The sequence below is a fragment of the Triticum dicoccoides genome, chromosome 6B, assembly GCF_002162155.2.
Source record: "Triticum dicoccoides isolate Atlit2015 ecotype Zavitan chromosome 6B, WEW_v2.0, whole genome shotgun sequence".
Taxonomy (NCBI): Eukaryota; Viridiplantae; Streptophyta; class Magnoliopsida; order Poales; family Poaceae; genus Triticum; species Triticum dicoccoides.
Window position 1 is genome coordinate 716017159 of NC_041391.1, and position 17663 is coordinate 716034821.

The 17663-nt window shown below is 45.4% G+C and overlaps 2 protein-coding genes across 4 annotated transcripts; both read left to right on the plus strand.

Annotated features, from left to right (window-relative positions):
* The first annotated feature begins 1456 nt into the window (after positions 1-1456).
* Positions 1457-3498, plus strand: LOC119325492 (putative disease resistance protein RGA4). The gene has a single exon (XM_037599235.1). It carries the CDS (start codon positions 1541-1543, stop codon positions 3479-3481), a length of 1941 nt encoding a protein of 646 aa, XP_037455132.1. The 5' UTR covers positions 1457-1540; the 3' UTR covers positions 3482-3498.
* Positions 3499-11358: 7860 nt separating this feature from the next.
* On the plus strand, positions 11359-17325 carry LOC119325491 (putative disease resistance protein RGA3). Of its 3 annotated transcripts, none has more exons than XM_037599232.1 (16): positions 11359-13535; positions 13622-13715; positions 13826-13931; positions 14049-14164; positions 14250-14306; positions 14392-14497; positions 14590-14690; positions 14906-15010; positions 15123-15281; positions 15367-15526; positions 15623-15769; positions 15873-15994; positions 16089-16158; positions 16233-16552; positions 16652-16727; positions 16841-17325. In XM_037599232.1, exons 1-2 carry the CDS (start codon positions 11576-11578, stop codon positions 13681-13683), a joined length of 2022 nt encoding a protein of 673 aa, XP_037455129.1. In that variant the 5' UTR covers positions 11359-11575; the 3' UTR covers positions 13684-13715; positions 13826-13931; positions 14049-14164; positions 14250-14306; positions 14392-14497; positions 14590-14690; positions 14906-15010; positions 15123-15281; positions 15367-15526; positions 15623-15769; positions 15873-15994; positions 16089-16158; positions 16233-16552; positions 16652-16727; positions 16841-17325. The 3 variants fall into 3 exon arrangements, with proteins under 3 accessions (XP_037455129.1, XP_037455130.1, XP_037455131.1); XM_037599233.1 differs by having other exon boundaries at positions 14600-14690; XM_037599234.1 differs by having other exon boundaries at positions 14089-14164.
* Positions 17326-17663: the final 338 nt, after the last annotated feature.

The following is a 17663-nucleotide window of genomic DNA, read 5'->3' on the forward strand; positions in this document are numbered from 1 at the left end:
CTAAAACCCTAAACCTGTGGCGGCCTTTAGTCGCGGTTGGCCAGAAGAACCGCGACTAAAGGTCCTCCGCCCCGACGGCCGCCTGGCGCCCACGTGGACGGGCCGTTAGTCGCGGTTCTTAAGCAGCCGCGACTAGAGGTGGGGGGCTTTAGTCGCGCTTATTTGGTCGCGGTTGCGCAACCGCGACTAATGGCAGTTGCGAACCGCGACCAAAGGCCTTTTTTCCACCAGTGGCTGCTCGTAGTTTAAGCTTTGATGTAGCCTAGGAAACACCATCCTGCTTGTTCGTGCAGTTCGATGTACACAATCACCTTTAATCTCTACCGACAAACCGACTCATGCATGGAATATGTGCTTAATTTGCAGGGTGAGTCAGTGAGTATGAGGCGGATTCCTACATGCATGCTCATGTTGTGGACAAAATTCGTATGAATTTTGAATTGCTCATATTGTGCAAAAAATCAATAAATAATTTTGAAAAATAGTTTGATTGGTATGGAAAACGTCACCCTTAATTTGATGTGGTGCAAACTGACAGCATTAAGAGGCCACTGATCATACATTTTGTCTTAAAAAAACTCAAAGGAGGGTCGGTAGATGAGGCCACCGATCATTTGTCTCGTTGTTGGTTTTCATGATTCTCTCTTTGGTGCAAAAGCTGGGCGAGCAGTGAAGTTCTTTTGAATCTAAACAAAAGAAAACCGTGAAGATCTGACATGTATCGATCATACTGCAAAGAATTGTCAAACATTTCCCCATCGATCATCTGAACCCCACTTGGCCTTGTGGAAATTAATTTGACTAGACGAATGAACCAGCCCAGGTAGAGTCAGTCTCACTGAAACCCACTTGGCCAAGTGAGCATTTGGCCCAGTGCACATTTGTGTAGAGGAATCTGCCCAGCTAGCTTGAATACGAACTACACCCATGCTGGCTAGCTACAAGACGAGCCGTTATCAAGCTAGCACTCATCCACACATAGCCTACTCTAGTCGTTCGTGGTCTATTCTTATTTAATCAACTTGTTTCTAATCGTTTAAGCTTTGATCTAGCTTATGAAACGCCAGCCTGCTTAATTAGTGGCTACCTGCTTCACCTTAATTAGTGGCTACCTGCTTTAATTAGTGGTCACCGAGCATGCATCTTATCTCAATAAATAAGCATGCATCCTTTCAAGTGGCGCCTGTCGACTCTGACAAGTCACCAAATATCTTCCTTCACCTCAATTCTTTCATTGTCGATCACATACCTTCACATGGATCGATTTTCACCACAATATATCCCCATCCCCATCCGAGGTCAAGGTCAAGGATAGCGTCAAAACCTTTCATTGTCGATCACTGAACCCCACTTGGCCTAAGTGAACCTGCCCAGCTAGCTAGAATACGACCACACCAAACGCTGGCTAGCTATAAGATGAGCCATCATCAAACTAGGCCTCTTCCTCTTCCACACACCTCCTTTGCAATTGCAGCACGCCCACCACACAAATCAACACCAATAATTTCTACCCCACATCTCCTGATCGCCGGAGCAGGAGATGGAGGCGGCTGTCGGCACGGTGAGCTGGCTTCTCGGCAAGGCAATCACAAAGCTGTCCGACGAGCTGGTGACCGCGTTCGTGGCCAGCTCCGAGCTTGGCCACAACTTCCAAAGCATCAAGCTCCGGCTGACGTACACGCTGGGGCTGCTCCAAGAAGCCCAGAGAAGGGACATGCGCAACAGTGATGGTTCTGCTCTGCAGAGCTTGCTAGCGGACCTAAGCAAGAAGGCAGATGAAGCCGAGGACGTGCTGGATGAGATCCACTACTTCCTGATCCAGGACCAGCTCGATGGCACAAGCGAGGCTGCCGTTCAGGAGCCTGCCACCCCGCAGGTCGGTGATGTTCTCCGTGCTCACGCTCGCGATGGCCGACATGCTGTTCGCCACACTGTCGGTAACTGTCTTCAATGCTTTTGTTTTTGTTCGCCTACAAAGGATGGTGATTCTGCTGCGGTCAACATCACTACTAAATCACACACCACAGCCATGCCAAACAGTGGCAATGATAGCCGCCCTATTGATAGGTTGCCATTCAACAGAATAGCCATGTCCAACAGAATCAAGTCCATAGTTGAGGAAATGAACTCCATATGTGAACCTGTCTCCAACTTGCTCAATATTGCAAACCAGAGTAGCGCTGAAACAAGCACCACCGTCACTCTCAATAGGCCAACCACAGGTTCAATAGTGGTGCAAGATAAACTGTTAGGGAGGAATGACATTTTTGAACAAACTGTAACTGCTCTCACTTGTGGCATGTATCACACTGAAACCCTTTCTGTACTGCCTCTTGTTGGCCCTGGGGGTATAGGAAAGACAACTTTCACCCAACACTTGTGTAATGATAAAAGGACCGAGGCACACTTCACTGTCAAAGTCTGGGTATGTGTTTCGACCGATTTTGATGTGCTTAAGCTAACCCGGCAGATTCATAGTTGCATACCTGCAACTGAAAATGAAGATTCCAATTTTAAGAATGAAACATCCAATTTAGACCAACTTCAAAAATCCGTTGCAGACAGATTGAAGTCAAAAAGGTTTTTAGTTGTCTTGGATGACATTTGGAAATGCAATAGTGCAAGTGATTGGAATAACCTGTTAGCTCCGTTTAGAAAGGGGGAAATCAAGGGCAACATGGTTCTTGTCACAACTCGGTTTCCATTTATAGCACATATGGTGAAAACAACTGATCCAGTAGAACTGAAAGGTTTGGAGCCTGATGTCTTCTTTGAATTATTTGAAGGATGTATATTTGGTGATAGGAAACCTGCAGATTATGAAGATGGCTTAATTGATATTGCAAGAGATATTTCAAAGAAATTAAAGGGTTCACCACTAGCAGCCAATACAGTTGGTCGGTTATTGAATAAAAACATTTCTTGGGAATATTGGGTTGGAGTTCTTGAAAAGAATGAGTGGCAAAATGCAAAAGGTGCTGATGATATTATGCCATCTCTAAAAATTAGCTATGATTACCTTCCTTTCCTTCTGAAAATATGTTTTTCATACTGTGCCCTCTTCCCGGAAGATTATAAGTTTTACAATTTTGAAATTACTAGCTTTTGGACCGCGATAGGTATCCTAGACTCTAGTTATCAAAATGATAAGAATTACTTAGAAGAACTAGTAGACAATGGTTTTCTCACGAAGGGAGTTGATAGGTCTGGAGATGAATACTATGTTATGCATGATCTATTTCATGAACTATCCCGGAATGTTTCATCACAAGAATGTGTCAATATAAGTAGCTTCAGTTTTAGTGCTGATAACATCCCACATTCTGTTCAACACTTATCAATCACCACAAAAGATATATATGATGGAAGTTTTGAAGAAGAAATGGGTAAACTGAAGAGCAAGATGGACATTGGAAATTTGCGTACTTTGATGATATTTGGATTACATGATAATAGAATAGCTAATATTTTAAAGGGTTAATTATCCTTTTGCCCTCAGTGGTGTCCATGTGCTCAGTTTTGCCCTCAGATGCAAATTGTCCTCAGTTTTGCCCCTAGTCCGTGCACAGCAACTACGACGAGGCCAAACGGCCATATTTGAGTCCATTCCGTCCGCCGGCGTTAGTAGTTGTGGGTCCGGAGCTTACACGTGGGACCGCGTGGACGTGGGTCCGGAGCTGACATGTAGGCCCCTGCAACTAAATCCCCAAATCATTCTAGCTCACACCCATCCGCCCGGCCGGCTGTCGTGCGCCGCCGCCGCCGCCGCCTGCGCCGCGGCCAGCACCTGCCCCGCCACCAGCTGCACGCCCTGCTCCGCCGCTACCTCCCTGCGCCTACGCTCCACGGCTCATTGTGACGCCCACCACCTTCCTGCGACGCCACGGGTGGGGCGCTCGCCACCTGCTCGACCCGCGGCGCGGCCTCCTTCCGTGCGCCCGGCCGGAGCGCTCAAAGGTGGGGGGCTGCTGGAGCTATTTGAACTAGGAGGAAGAACCCTAGGGCGAAATGGAGAGCAGCGGCGACCCCGGAGTATTTGGCGAGGCAGGCATCGGGCCGGAGATCCGCCGCGTCCACGACTGGGTTCCCGAGGGGTAAGTCTCGCCTCTTGTTTAGATTGAGCTTAGTTGTGCATTTGAACACTCGATTCGAGTAGGTTTGCCCAATTAGTGTGCTGATTGCGTCTCTGTTTTTCGCCGGTTAGGATGGAGTTGCGGTTTGCTTTCATGGTGCACATTAGAAGGGACCGGTACATGTTCGATGCAAAGGATAAGAAGAAATACCAAGGAGGTTTTGATTATCGGTTGCCAATGGCTAGTAATTGGAGTTTCAGACAATTTGGGGAGGTAATTTGTAGCCAATATCCTTGGGGTTTGCTTGATGAAGTGGTTTACAAATACTATGATGGGGGAAAGAATTGGGTGACAGTTAGTAATGATGAAGAGCTAGCTACCATGTTTGTTAGGCATAAAGAGAAAGATAATTTCCATGTGAGGCTGCAAGTTGATGTGCTTGAGCAGGCATTTGGACCTAGGATGGCGGGTGCAACATCTCGGGGAGAATCAAGTCGTCGTAATGGCATCTCTAGCCAGAACAGTTCAGTTGGTGCACGGCGACGTGATGGCTTGACAAGTGTGGGCAACAGCAGTAGGGTCCCCCTTGAAGTGGAGCCTGATGGCTACAATTCTGGGGTTGATGAAGAGAAGTTATATTCTGATGTTATTCAGAATTTACGACGGGCACCTAGGGCTGAAAACCAAGATGAGGCTCACAATGCAGTCCGTGTGGATGATGACGCGATGGGTGAGGACGAAGACCTTGCAGCTGTTCAATGGGACCCTTTGAACCCTCAAATGGAAGAAGGTACAATTTTTGCATCCATGAATGAGTGTAGAAATGCACTTGTGACATACTGCATCAAGGTAGAACGTACTTTCAAAGTTGACAAGAGCAATCAAGTACGTTACAGAGTGCACTGTCCGACTGAGGGTTGTCCATGGAGGCTGCTTGCAGCTAAAATGCGGAATAGCACTAATGTTCAGGTCAAAGTGAATCCTTTTAAGCACACATGTCAGGAATCAACCCTTAGGAAGGATACAATCAGTAGAGCCAAGTCAAGATGGGTGGCAGAAGAAGTAAAAAAGTGGGTGAAAGAAAACCAGCAAGTGGGTCCAAAGGAATTGCAGAAGAACATCAAAGATAAGTTCAAGATAGATTTACCATACATGAGGTTGTTCAATGGTAAACAACATGCTATGGATTCTATTTATGGTAACTGGCAGGAAAGTTTTCAATTGTTGTATTCATTCAAAGGTGAAGTGGAGAGGACAAGCCTAGGTAGTATTGTAGATATTGATCACCACACCGTGGAGTACACATTCAGGGGAGTGATAAAGACCAAGGAATGTTTTAGAAGGGTTTTTGTCTGCTTTGAGGCTTGTCGCCGGGGTTTTTTGGCAGGCTGCAGGCCTTATTTGGCTATTGATGCCACTTTTCTCACAGGAAGGTTTAAAGGACAGTTAGTAGCAGCTTGTGCAGTTGATGCACATAGTTTTGTATTTCCAGTTGCCTATGGTGTGCTAGAGACAGAGTCTGAGGAGAGCTGGACTTGGTTTTTGCATAATCTCCGCCGGGCTATTGCACATCCCAATGGGTTGGTCATTCATACAGATGCCTGCAAAGGTTTAGAAGTGGCCGTGGACAATGTGTTCCCTGGAGTAGAGCATAGGGAATGCATGCGTCACCTTGCTGCAAATTTCATGAAGAAATTCAAAGGAAAGGTGTATACCGACAATTTATGGCCAGCATCTTTGACATGCAGTGTGAAGAAGCACAACTACCACTTGAGGCAGTTATACATGAATCCCAAAGTGAAAGAATACTTGGAAACACACCACTCCAAGTTATGGGCTAGAAGCCAATTCAGTGAAGTGAGCAAAGTTGACTATGTGCACAATAATCTAGCAGAGTCTTTCAACTCAACGATCCGGAAACTAAAGGGTCATTATGTGGTGGATTTGCTTGACAGAATAAGGATAGAATACATGCAGAAATTTCATTATCGTGCAGGAATAGCCGAGGCAAAATTCATGGGCCACATTATCATCCCTGCCGTGATGAATGAACTGAAGCAGAAGACAACAGGCTTGGAAATGAGCATGACGCTTTGCTCGGGTACCACAGCAGAGATATCATATTTGGATAAAGAGAAGAGGGAATGGAGATATCTAGTGGATTTAGAAGCTAGAACTTGCAGTTGTAGGCAATGGCAGATAACTGGGTTGCCATGCATTCATGCCTTGTTTTTCATCACTTCTCTCCCAGGTCCAGCAGGGAACATACAGCAGTATGTGCATGATTACTACTCTGTTGCAAGGTTCAAAGCCACATATGCTTATGCCTTGCCTGCTATGGAGGGAAAACAACAATGGTACATGGTGGACCCTGGATTCAAGCTTTGCGCTCCAGTTCTGAAGAGAGCAGCAGGTAGACCAAGGAAGAGTTGAATAAGACCTCGCAGCGAAGGAGCTGGACTTGGAGCGAGGAAGCATAAGTGCACAAGATGTGGTGGGTCTGGTCATTTCGGTAAGTATTGTGATAACACAGTAGATCCAGCATTCGGAGAGAGTTTCGATGAAGGCTTCGATGAAAATGTTGGTCAGCAGCCGGTTGCCTCAACAGATGATGAAAATGTTGGTCAACAGCCGGTTGCCTAAACAGATGATGAAAATGATGGTCAACAGCCGGATGATTTTGACGATGATCCAAAATATCCTCCAAATAATGATTCAAGTGAGGCTCCAAATGGTAATCCAAGTGAGGCTCTAAATGGTGATCATGGTGATCCAAGTGAGGCTCCAAATGATGATCCAAGTGAGGCTCCAAATGGTGACCAACCTTCTGTTGTTGTGAGTTCTGCTAGGTATGTAAATCTTGCAAGGGTCAAATACTACTGTACATCTATCACTTGACACGATCTCATTACCGTTTATGTTTGGACCCTTTATGTTTTGCACAGCTCTATGGTAGGTTTGAAGAAGACGCGCAAGGTACCGACAACCAAGAGAAGAAGAGAAGAAACAATGAGCACAAGGTGCACGAGGAGCAAAGTGATGACAAGAAGCTCAAGGAACAGACAGAAGCCCCAACGCTATCTATGAACAATTATGAAACATTATGAATAAGGAATGATGTTGTATTATGAAACATTTATCACTTGACATGTTGTATTTCTGTTGGATGATGTTGGACCTATGTTAGAAGTATGTTTGACATGATGTTTAAATATCTGTTGGATGATGTTTGAATGAGCACATGGTTTTTCCTTTTTTTTGATTTTTTTGAATTTTATTTTGCTCATTTAAATTCTGGTCAAACCTAACTGACCAAGATTTAAGCAAGTATAAAACATCAAAATGAAAAACTAAGCCTGGATACTTCTTAGTCAATCCAAAATGAAGTTGTGGTGAGGTTTTTAAAATTTTCATGAAAAATGTGCTAAAAAGAGGGGTCCAAAGGTAGGGTAAACGGCCTCATTTCTAAGCAAGGTTTTTTTCGACCTTATCTAAATCAGTCAAATAACTTTCCTACACATATATTCTATATGTACAGACTATGTGCGCTGGTTTTTCCATTTTTTGATTTTTTTTAAATTTGTTTTGCTCATTTGAATTCTGGTCAAACTTAACTTTGACCAAGATTTAAACAAGTGTAAAACATCAAAATGAAAAACTAAGCCTGGATCCTTCTTAGTCACTCCAAAATGAAGCTGTGGTGATTTTTTTGAAATTTTCATGTTCATTTCCCCAAAACACTTCTCTTCACTTCATACAAGAGAGTTTGAGATACTCGAGATATCATACAATACACATGAACTTATCATTTAAATGTATGTAAAGCTTGTTTATCAACTTAAATCGTTAGTATATGACATAAGAAGACTATGTGCGCAGGTTTTTCATTTTTCTGATTTTTATTTAATTTATTATGCTCATTTGAAATCTGGTCAAACATAGCTTTGACTGCTCCAAACCCCTCCCAAACCCCGCTAACCCTAGCGCTGAATAAGGACCGTTCATCTAACCCTAGCGGTGATCAAGGGCCGTCGACCTAACCCTTCTAGAAGGAATCTGCGGGGAGGAGGGGGGCGATCCGCGAGATGCAATCTGATTGGCTGGGAGATTGTTTTTTTTAACAAATATCGGGCGCGCTGGATGGACCGTTGGGCCGTCTCGTTGTCTGGGCCTGAGACTGCAGTAAATAGCCCGTCTCAGCCTTTCCAGGCCTTGCATGCATGGAGGCGGCTACGTGGGTTTGCGCATGCGCGGGAGGCGGCGACGTGCATGCATGCGAGTGAGGCGAGCGAGGCGCGCTAGGCGAGCTAGGCTAGCGAGGCGAGCTAGGTGGTTCAGGGCAGTGGTTCAGGGCAGCGGTTCACATGCACTGCCCGGTCAAAGATGCATCGTTTTCGTGCAAAAATTGAAGTGTGCAAAACGTAACGGATACACACACGTGTCCGGATTCACACACGCACCGTTCTCATCCTTTCTCTCTTCCTCTCCCACCCACAGGCCTATAAATGGGGTGCCTCTCTTCCTCTCCCACCCACAAGCCAGATCCGATCCTCTCCAACTTCAAACACCCAAGCGACCGAGCCCTCCCCAAGCGAGACCAAGTGAAGAAGATGCAGTTCAACGGGCCGACCTTCAGCCGTCCGCCTGTGGTGCCGGAGCTGCGCTACCCACCGGGCGTGCTCGTGGAGAGGGAGCTCCGTGTGTGGGCTATTTCAAGGTGGAGGGGTTCCGTCGAACTCACCCGCGCCTTCCTCAGAGCCGGCTATGCCCACCTCCCACGGGGCTCGCCGAGGATGTTCACCCTCAACGAGGTTCGTGACCGCGGCGGCATCCTCCTACTGCTCACGGTCACCTTCACCAACCCATTTGACGCGCGCGAGCTCCTCGGCCAAGTCTTTTGGTGCGGCTGCGAGGCCATCTTCTTCACCGTCTACAACATCTACACCAACTACGAGCGCATCTTCCCCGCTCCAGGCCAGATGCACTCCCTTCCCTACGACGAGGAGGATGAGGTGTGAAGATGAAGACGATGTTGAAGGGGCGCGCGCGGCCAAGGTGGAAGAAGGAGGTCAAGATGAAGATGTTCAAGCCCGGAGTCAAGCTCGTCATGTTTGGTTTTTTATTTTGTTGCTTTTCTATGTCGTGTCGTGTCGTGTCATGTTTCATCATGTGTCCGTGAACTGTCCGTGAACTTATCTAAGTTATTGTAATGGTACGGTGTGTTCCATCTTATTATGTGTGTTAAAAAATGTCCGTGCCCAAACTTATCATTTCTTCCCTAAACAAGTCATGAAGTTCGAGAACTTGTGGTTTTCGGAGGGGGTAAGAAGCCCTCTGTTTCATTCAAACAAAAAGTCATGAACTAACATGCAAATTTATTCCCTTTAAATCCTAAACCAAGTGCCACTCTAACCCTAAACCAAGTGCCACTCTGATCAAAATCATGTGGTAGTGCAACATACATTTTCAACCTTCCAACCCTCCAAAATTTAAGTGCAAAACAAAGGAAAACCACTCTCTCGCGTGTGCAACATTCACGGTCTCACTATTTTATTTAAAAAAAAATTCACAGTCTCACTATGTATACCTTCTTTCCCTACCCATGTCAAAGTCTTGCCATCTGTCCTAGCGGTTACCAGAGTAGCCCTAAACACCACAAACCCACGCGGTCCTGGGTTTGAGTCCCCAGGCGCACCAATTTTGTGTGCATTTTCCACCCTTCATTTTTTAGACATATTATGTTTTTCTCAATGTAATGCCCTTAAAAAATGTTCATTTATTTTGGCACCTGGCGTAAACCTCTACCAGAGCTGAGGCACATTTTTCATGACATTTTGATCTTTGATTTAAATCACGGTGTATTTGAATTGGATTAATTAACAGCTCCAAAAAATTTCTAACATTAATTGTTTGGCTCCGGAATAATTCAATTAGCTTCCACAAAAAGTTTCAGCATTATGATTTACTGCCTAAATTAAATCAGAATAGAAAACAGAAAAATACGCAAGAAAACCCCTGAATGGGCCTAATAGGATGCAGTTGGCCCATTAGTCTAGCCTGCACTTGGCTCTACGCTCTGAATTTGGCCCAAGAGCAACCTTTTTTTGGACAGAAAGGCAGAGCAGAGAGCTACATTTCATTGATCAAAAGTTTCTGAATTCCTAATTTCTTCTCTTTTTTTCCAACATATTTAAATGTTGGTCACTTCTTCTCTTTTTGTTTCAACATTTAAACAACTTTAACCAACATTTAAACTAGGTGAATTTCTCAAACAATTTCAAGATTACAAATTCCTTCATAATTCATGCCTTTCCATACATTTTCAACATTACAACCAGTGCGATTACCATACCTACAAATGCCCAAAAGTATTTGCAAATGGGTATTGGTAGTGCTTGATCTTCAAGCTTCCTAACCTTCTTCTTCAACATCCTAAGCTCAATAGCTAGCTCTCTGTCAGCGCGTGCTTCGCCATCCATCTCTTCTTCCGGAGCTCGTGGTGTGGCCACTGCCGTTCGTGGCAACATGCGCAACCATTCTTCATGCTCTTCTTGCAGTTCATTCATCAGAGTCTTGGCCAGAGCATCGACCCAAAGAAAGAAGCATGTCACCTGCATGAACACTAAACAGATCAACCCATTGCTCAAACATCCCGACGACAAAAATGGTGCAATTGCCCCGATTCTTACCCCATTCTCGCTGCACACGTAGAACGGACGATTCTGGTTCCTCGGTGTCTGAGAAACCCTTCGATCAACGCCCGCCCGGCACCGCGGACAGACGAAGACAGGCATGTCCACACGCGCCCGGCTCTGCATCCGCGAGGTGGCGCGGGAGCTTGAGGAAGACATGGAGCTCGGAGCCGAAGGGGATCTCAACGCCGCCACGCCCTCCACTGCCAGCTTCCCACCGCCGCGCCCTCCACAGCTAGCTTCCCGCCGCCGTGCTCTCTCTCTCGCCGTGGTCACCGCCGTGCTCTCTGTCGCCGTGGTCACCACCGCTGTCGCCCGCTTATATAGCACACCCGCCAACGGCTCTCTGCTCAACGGCTCTTTGCTGGGTCCCACAAGCCACGCGTGCAACGGTCTGAATAAAATTGGCCGTTTCTGCCGCCTGGTCCCACCTGTAAGGGCCGAGTCAAAAGGTTGACCTGACGGAGACGGCAGAGTTCACGGAACGAGTCGGTGCGCACGGACTAGGGGCAAAACTGAGCACAATTCGCATCTGAGGGCAAAACTGAGCACATGGACACCACTGAGGGCAAAAGGATAATTAACCCTATTTTAAAAGATACATTTGAAGAAATAAAGAGTCTCCGAGTTCTCTTTATAGCAATGAACACTCCAGAATCCTTGCCAAACAAATTCTCAAATCTTATCCACCTCCAGTATCTTAAAATTAGATCACCTTATTTCTTGAAAGAAATGACTTTACCTAGCACATTGCCTAGATTTTAGCACTTGAAATTCTTGGACCTTAAAAATTGGCATGGTAGTAAAAAAATGCCTAAAGACATTAGCCGCCTTCTGAATTTACGCTATTTTTCTTCTTCCAAAGAACTCCATTCCAATATTCCTGAGGTCGGAAAGATGAAGTGTTTACATGAGCTAAAAGAGTTCTATGTTAAGAAAGAGTGTACTCGGTTTGAATTGGGAGAGTTGGGAGAACTGACAGAGCTCGGAGGTGAACTCACTATATATAATCTTGAAACCGTGGCATCGAGGGGAGAAGCTAGTGCAGCCAAATTGAAGAATAAAAGAAATTTGACAGAGCTGAGATTAGTTTGGGGTAAGGAGCGCCAGACTATAGATGATGAAATTCTTGAAGGTCTTCAACCACACCCTAATCTTAGGGTGCTTGGCATTATAAATCCTGGTGTTGCATCTTGTCCTAGATGGTTGTGTGTTGATATTAGCACAAAAAGGTTGGAGTCTGTTCATCTACAGACTCTTTCTTGGTGTCCTCTTCCAGCTTTTGAGCAGCTACCACACCTAAGCAGTCTCACTTTGAAAAATATTGCTGGGATGAGTGTGTTCGGGCCTGGCTTTAGTGGTGTTACAGAAAGAAGCTTCATGCACCTGAAGAAACTTGAGTTTGCGGATATGCCAGAGCTTGAGAAGTGGGTCGACGAACCTAATAGCCGTCTATTTTCAAGGCTTGAAAGCATCAAGTTTGGAGGTTGTCCCCTTCTCCGCGTGTTTCCCTTCTTGGAGAGCTCTGACCTATTTACCAACCTGTGTAGTCTTCATATTGATGACTGCCCCGAGATGTCTCACTTCCCACCAATGCCTCACACCTCCACAATAACAGATATTCGTGTGAAAAATGATGGGTCAGAGCTATTATATGATGGTAAGGAATTGAGCATTAAAGGGTATACCAGGGCATTGGCTTTCCACAATATGGATAAAGTAGAGGTTATGAAAATTACGGATGTGTCACACATTTTTTTTGCAGACCTCCAAAAACTAAATTCATTGAGAAGTATACATTTCAAGAAATGCGACGACATGTTTTCTGCAGAATTGGCTGATAGTGTTGTCATCCATTCAGTTCAGAATCTTGGTATAGAGGAATTATGTATTAGTGGAGAATTGTTTTCAATGATTTTGAGGTGTTTCCCGGCCCTTTCCCAGCTTACCATCAAAGACTGTGAGAGGCTTGAACTTATGCCTGTGGAGGATGGAGGACTCTCGGGCCTCAAGATGCTGCAATCATTTACAGGATTTAGTTGTGGGAAGCTGTTCTCTCGGTGGCCCAAGGGAGAAGTAGCTGGAGGAGCTCACGCCATCAAGCCTTTCCCTACTTTCCTCAGGGAGCTTAATATTTTCTTAGAGCCAAGCATGCAGTCAATAGGTCTACTCTCAAACCTCACGTCTCTCACCAGTCTAAGCCTATCAAGTTGTGACGAATTAACAATGGATGGGTTCAATCCTCTCATGACAGTCAACCTCAAGAAACTGACCGTAAATGGTATAAATGAGGAACAAGATAACATCTCTATAGCAGGGGATCTTCTCTCACAGATTGCAAGGAGCAACTTAATGCATACAGGTTCATTCCAGTTGGAAGAATTTGAGGTGGATAGCATCTCGGCAGTGCTTACTGTTCCCATGTGCAGCCACCTTGCAGCAAGCCTTCATACATTGAGGTTCTGTCTTGATCAGCGGGCAACAACCTTCACGGAGGAGCAAGAGCAAGCGCTGCAGCTCCTCACCTCCCTCAAACATCTCGAATTTTCCCTATGCGATAATCTGCAGTCCCTCCCTCAAGGGTTACGTGGCCTTTCTTCTCTCAAGGGACTAGTGATGTACAAATGTGAAAAAATCATATGCCTGCCGCCAAAGGAGAGCCTCCCCGCTTCACTAGAAACGCTACGACTATGGCGTTGTAGTCCTGAGCTAACTGAGCAAGCCAGAAAACTGAAAGAAAGTGACCGATGGTTTTTGGTAATAGTAGATGGTAATAATCCACCCCTAGTCTTAATTTGGGATTATCCCTCCTCATATGCCTCTCAGATCTGACAGGTTAACATGTTTCAATTGCAGGGTTTCTCCCAGATCTCCTAGATCTCCCAGCTGATCAAGAATTCACATTCTGGGAGATCTGATTCACTGATCCAGCCGTTCCTTTCTTTCAATGGTAAAACTCATGTTAATTATTCACTGATTGATGAGCCTACGTTACTGTAACTTCGTGAAGTTCATGCCATTAATTTCCGACATTCGGACCCTTGTTTCAACTTTAAGCAGACAAGCAGATGGTCAATTGCTGCTGCTTGATTATGTATGGTATATGAGTATGAACGCAAGGAAGGGAACCCATGCCAGTGAAAGACTAGGTACAAAAGGCTGAAAGGTTTGTTTCTGCAATGCCATATTATGATTTGCATGTAGCAGCTGCATGATTCACATTTTTGAAATGCCACCGAGTAGGAATTTACGGTAATACACTCTGCAATCTTTCCTTTTCCAGAACTATGGGCAGACCTGAATAATTGAGCATATTACAACAGGTTTAATCGTTCTGTTGTTAGCATGATTTGATTCTGCAAACTGTGCCTCATCTGTAAAGGAACATCACTTCTCATGGTAGGTTTCTGACAATTCCAACATTGCGACAATATCAAATAAAAAAAGAGGTATGATCCTAACCTCCACATTATGGACATTGCAGGATATGTGGCAACCAGCTCTCTCCATTCTGCAGATTGTGCTTTGAAACAATCATTGTGTTAGTAGCCTTCTTCTGACCATTCCAATGTTGCAGGCTTTATGTCCACAAAATAATGTGCTGTTTATGATCTTTCTTCTCTCAGGAACATGTAGACGTTTTCGTGGTCGATCCAACTAAAATCGTGATACATACTATATGGCGTTTGTTTTTCGTTGGTCTTCAGTTTGCAATATCAAATAAGAAAGGAGGTACGAGACACCATCTTTGTCGTGGCATTTACTATCAGGCAACTGTAAGGTTTTCTTCAGGTGTGAAATATGATTCTATTGACTCATTGCAGAACATCGCAGGTTAAGTCCTTCAATTTCTAGTGATTGGATGGCTTGGATGGGTTGTGTTCCACGAGATTAACGATCTGGGTGGAGAATCATTACCTAAATGGTAAATATCTAAAGCATCGTTCATTATATCGTTTACGAGATCCTTCCTGTTGGCTTCATACAATATTAATAAACGATGATGATCAGTTCATAGTATTGGTCAGTCTAAGAAACTAAAAGTAATGAGATTTTCTCGGCCTCACAGAGCATCTATACTCGTGGGGTGATCTACCATCTCTGTTTTCTGACCACAAGTATTTTACTCTTATTCTGCAGACAATTGCAGTCAATGGTGGATTCTCGCAGTTAGTGGCTTCGCATTCAGAACAATTGCAACCAGTAGTGTATTCTGAAGCAGTTGCACTGACCACAGTTCCGAAGGTCAGTTGGTCATTATTTTTCTCTTAAAACTTGAAGTGTCTATCCCCTGTGCCATCGGCTCGATTCATGGACTCGCATTGCCTTGACTTGTGAACTTGGTATGATCGTCCAGGTTTTCCTCTCAGTTTGCCGGCCAAAACCCACAAGAATACATGACTAAGACTGCTCTGGACGACAGGTGGCTCAATCTGTCCTTCTGTTGTTTGCGAAGTATAGATGGAGCAATTGCACTGAGAATTTGATCAGCAGGTCCACCATTAAGCAAATTCAGGTGCTTCACTACTATATGTAACAATATTTGATTTTTCTTCCCATGAGATCATCATTGCCTTAATTCAGCTTTTATGTTTCTTCAGTCCGTAAGGAGGAACGATGCCCTTGCTTTTTTTAGAAATGGAGGAGGACCCCCGGCCTCTGCATCTTTTTTTAGAACGACACCCTTGCTATGGCCCGCTTCTTCCTGAGCGGCGAACCAGGCCTCCCTCTCTGACGTGCTGTGCTCCACGGCCTGAGACTGTATTTATAACCATCTCAAAATCGTGACTGTGCATATACATTCATCATTTCCTATACCTTGCCCATTTTTCTGAGTTAAACTACTTCATTATTCAGATTCTTCTACAGAACAATTGCAACCAACAGTGGCTGGTGAGCTCTTGTGGTTAGCAGTTTTGCATTCAAGGCATACCTCCTTCATCCAAATAATAACACCAATGGAAGCACCTTTCTTTAATTTTCTAATGCAGCAACTCCACAAAGGTCAGTTGGCCATTCTTTCAGAAAAAGTTTCAATCGCCTGTGTTCATGTATTGTCCTTTAGATTTGCATCACATTGACTTGTGCACTTGGTGTAACTGTCCAGGTTTTTCGTGAATACCGTACTGGCAAAGCCAAACTCGAAGGAATCTTGATTCATGGCTGCTCCGGATGATGGGTAGCACGATCTGTCTGTGTTGTCCCATCTGCCATGCTAATCAAAACAAGGTGCTTTACTGATACGCAATAATATTATCTCTACTTCCTATGAAACCGTCATTCCCTTTGATGATTCAGTGTTCTATTTTCTTCAACTCATAAGGAGGAACGTATATTCTGAAGCATAAATTGTTGGTATCACATTCCGTGTCCAGAACCCCAGGATGATGTTGGTATGTAGTTGACTTACTATGCTTTGATTTCGGTTATGCTGTTAACTCATGAATAAATTGAATCTGCTCTATAGTTGGGAGTGCCAACTGCCAAGTGCTTGTATGTGTACACAACAAATTACTAATGCCGACAAGGCGACGACGCATGCCAAGCCATGGCTTCTCACTCCCTCAACGACGCGCTCATCGCCACTTCCTGCACACAAAGCCAGGCCACCCTCCCGTTCCTCACCCGCGTGATGCGCTCCACGGGGCTGTCATGTGCTTTCACATCCTCGATCGAGGCCAACTCCAGTAGTCCCAGCTCCTGGATCGACCACGGCATATTTCCATGTCACCGGCGTAATTTGGGTCCGACACCGAGCTGCTACCAGTTCGGCCTATCCACCTCAAGGTATGCCTCACTGCTGTGCAACGATGTTCCTCGTATTTTCCATTGAAATTATTTCCTTCATTATAAGTTGCTATTTTCTTTTCTTGGGTCCCTACATAGGAACATCTATCCGAACTTGACTCTGAAAATTCAAATGCTACCATATTCAGTGTCCAGGAATCCGGGATCGTTGCTGGTACGTATTAATTTTGACTCTGCTATGATTTCGTCAGAAAGATTCAGTATACCGCATCCTGCTGTTACACCATGAATAAACTGAATCTCTCAGTAATACACTGTATTTTACAGCATAGCGGGACCGCATCCTGTGGTGTCCACCATGTCCTGCGCCTTGGGTTTGCACATCCGCTCTGCTTACTCTGTCTCCTACCCCAAGACAACCTCTCGCCATCTTCGACCACGGCACCACCTGGGCCCACATCACCGGCGCAAACTTGGGGCTGAGACCGAGCGGCTCATCATCCACGCCCCGATGTTCTGCGCCATTAGCACCATGTGTACATGGATACACCTGCATGTATCAGTTAGATGAACGACTTGACAGACATGAGCACGGATTATCATATTCCTTGTGAACGAGTACATGTTAATACGTCGTGTAGATGATAAATGTATAGACTTATGTAACACCAAGACACAGTTTAGATTCGTCGCCAAAAGAAGACACGGTTTAGATTATCGTGATGACACTGAGACATCAGTTAACATGTCTTGTTTCAATTGCCTGGTGTGCATAGATCGAGGCATAAATCAATATGACTTGTCCCTGTGTTTCAACATGGTTATTTATGAATATTAGTATATGCATAACATTGCAACTCGGAGTTCCCATGCCAGCAGCTAGCTTCTAATTATTGCTAGTTGCGCACTAATACTTCTCTGGCCTCCTCTCGTCCCCTCCCTACCTCGCCGCCGCCGGACCACGCTGCCGGGCAAAGCCCACCGGCGCCGGTGGCGGCGGGGCTCATCTTCATCCCGCTCGGACGCTGTTGGCGCGGGGCGGCGGCGGACGGCGGTGCTTCACGCTGGTGCGGGGCGCGGAGGCGCGGCGGCGGGGTAGCGAGGGCTTGGTGGCGGCGCGGTGGGCTGCACGGGGCGGCTCGCGCTCGTG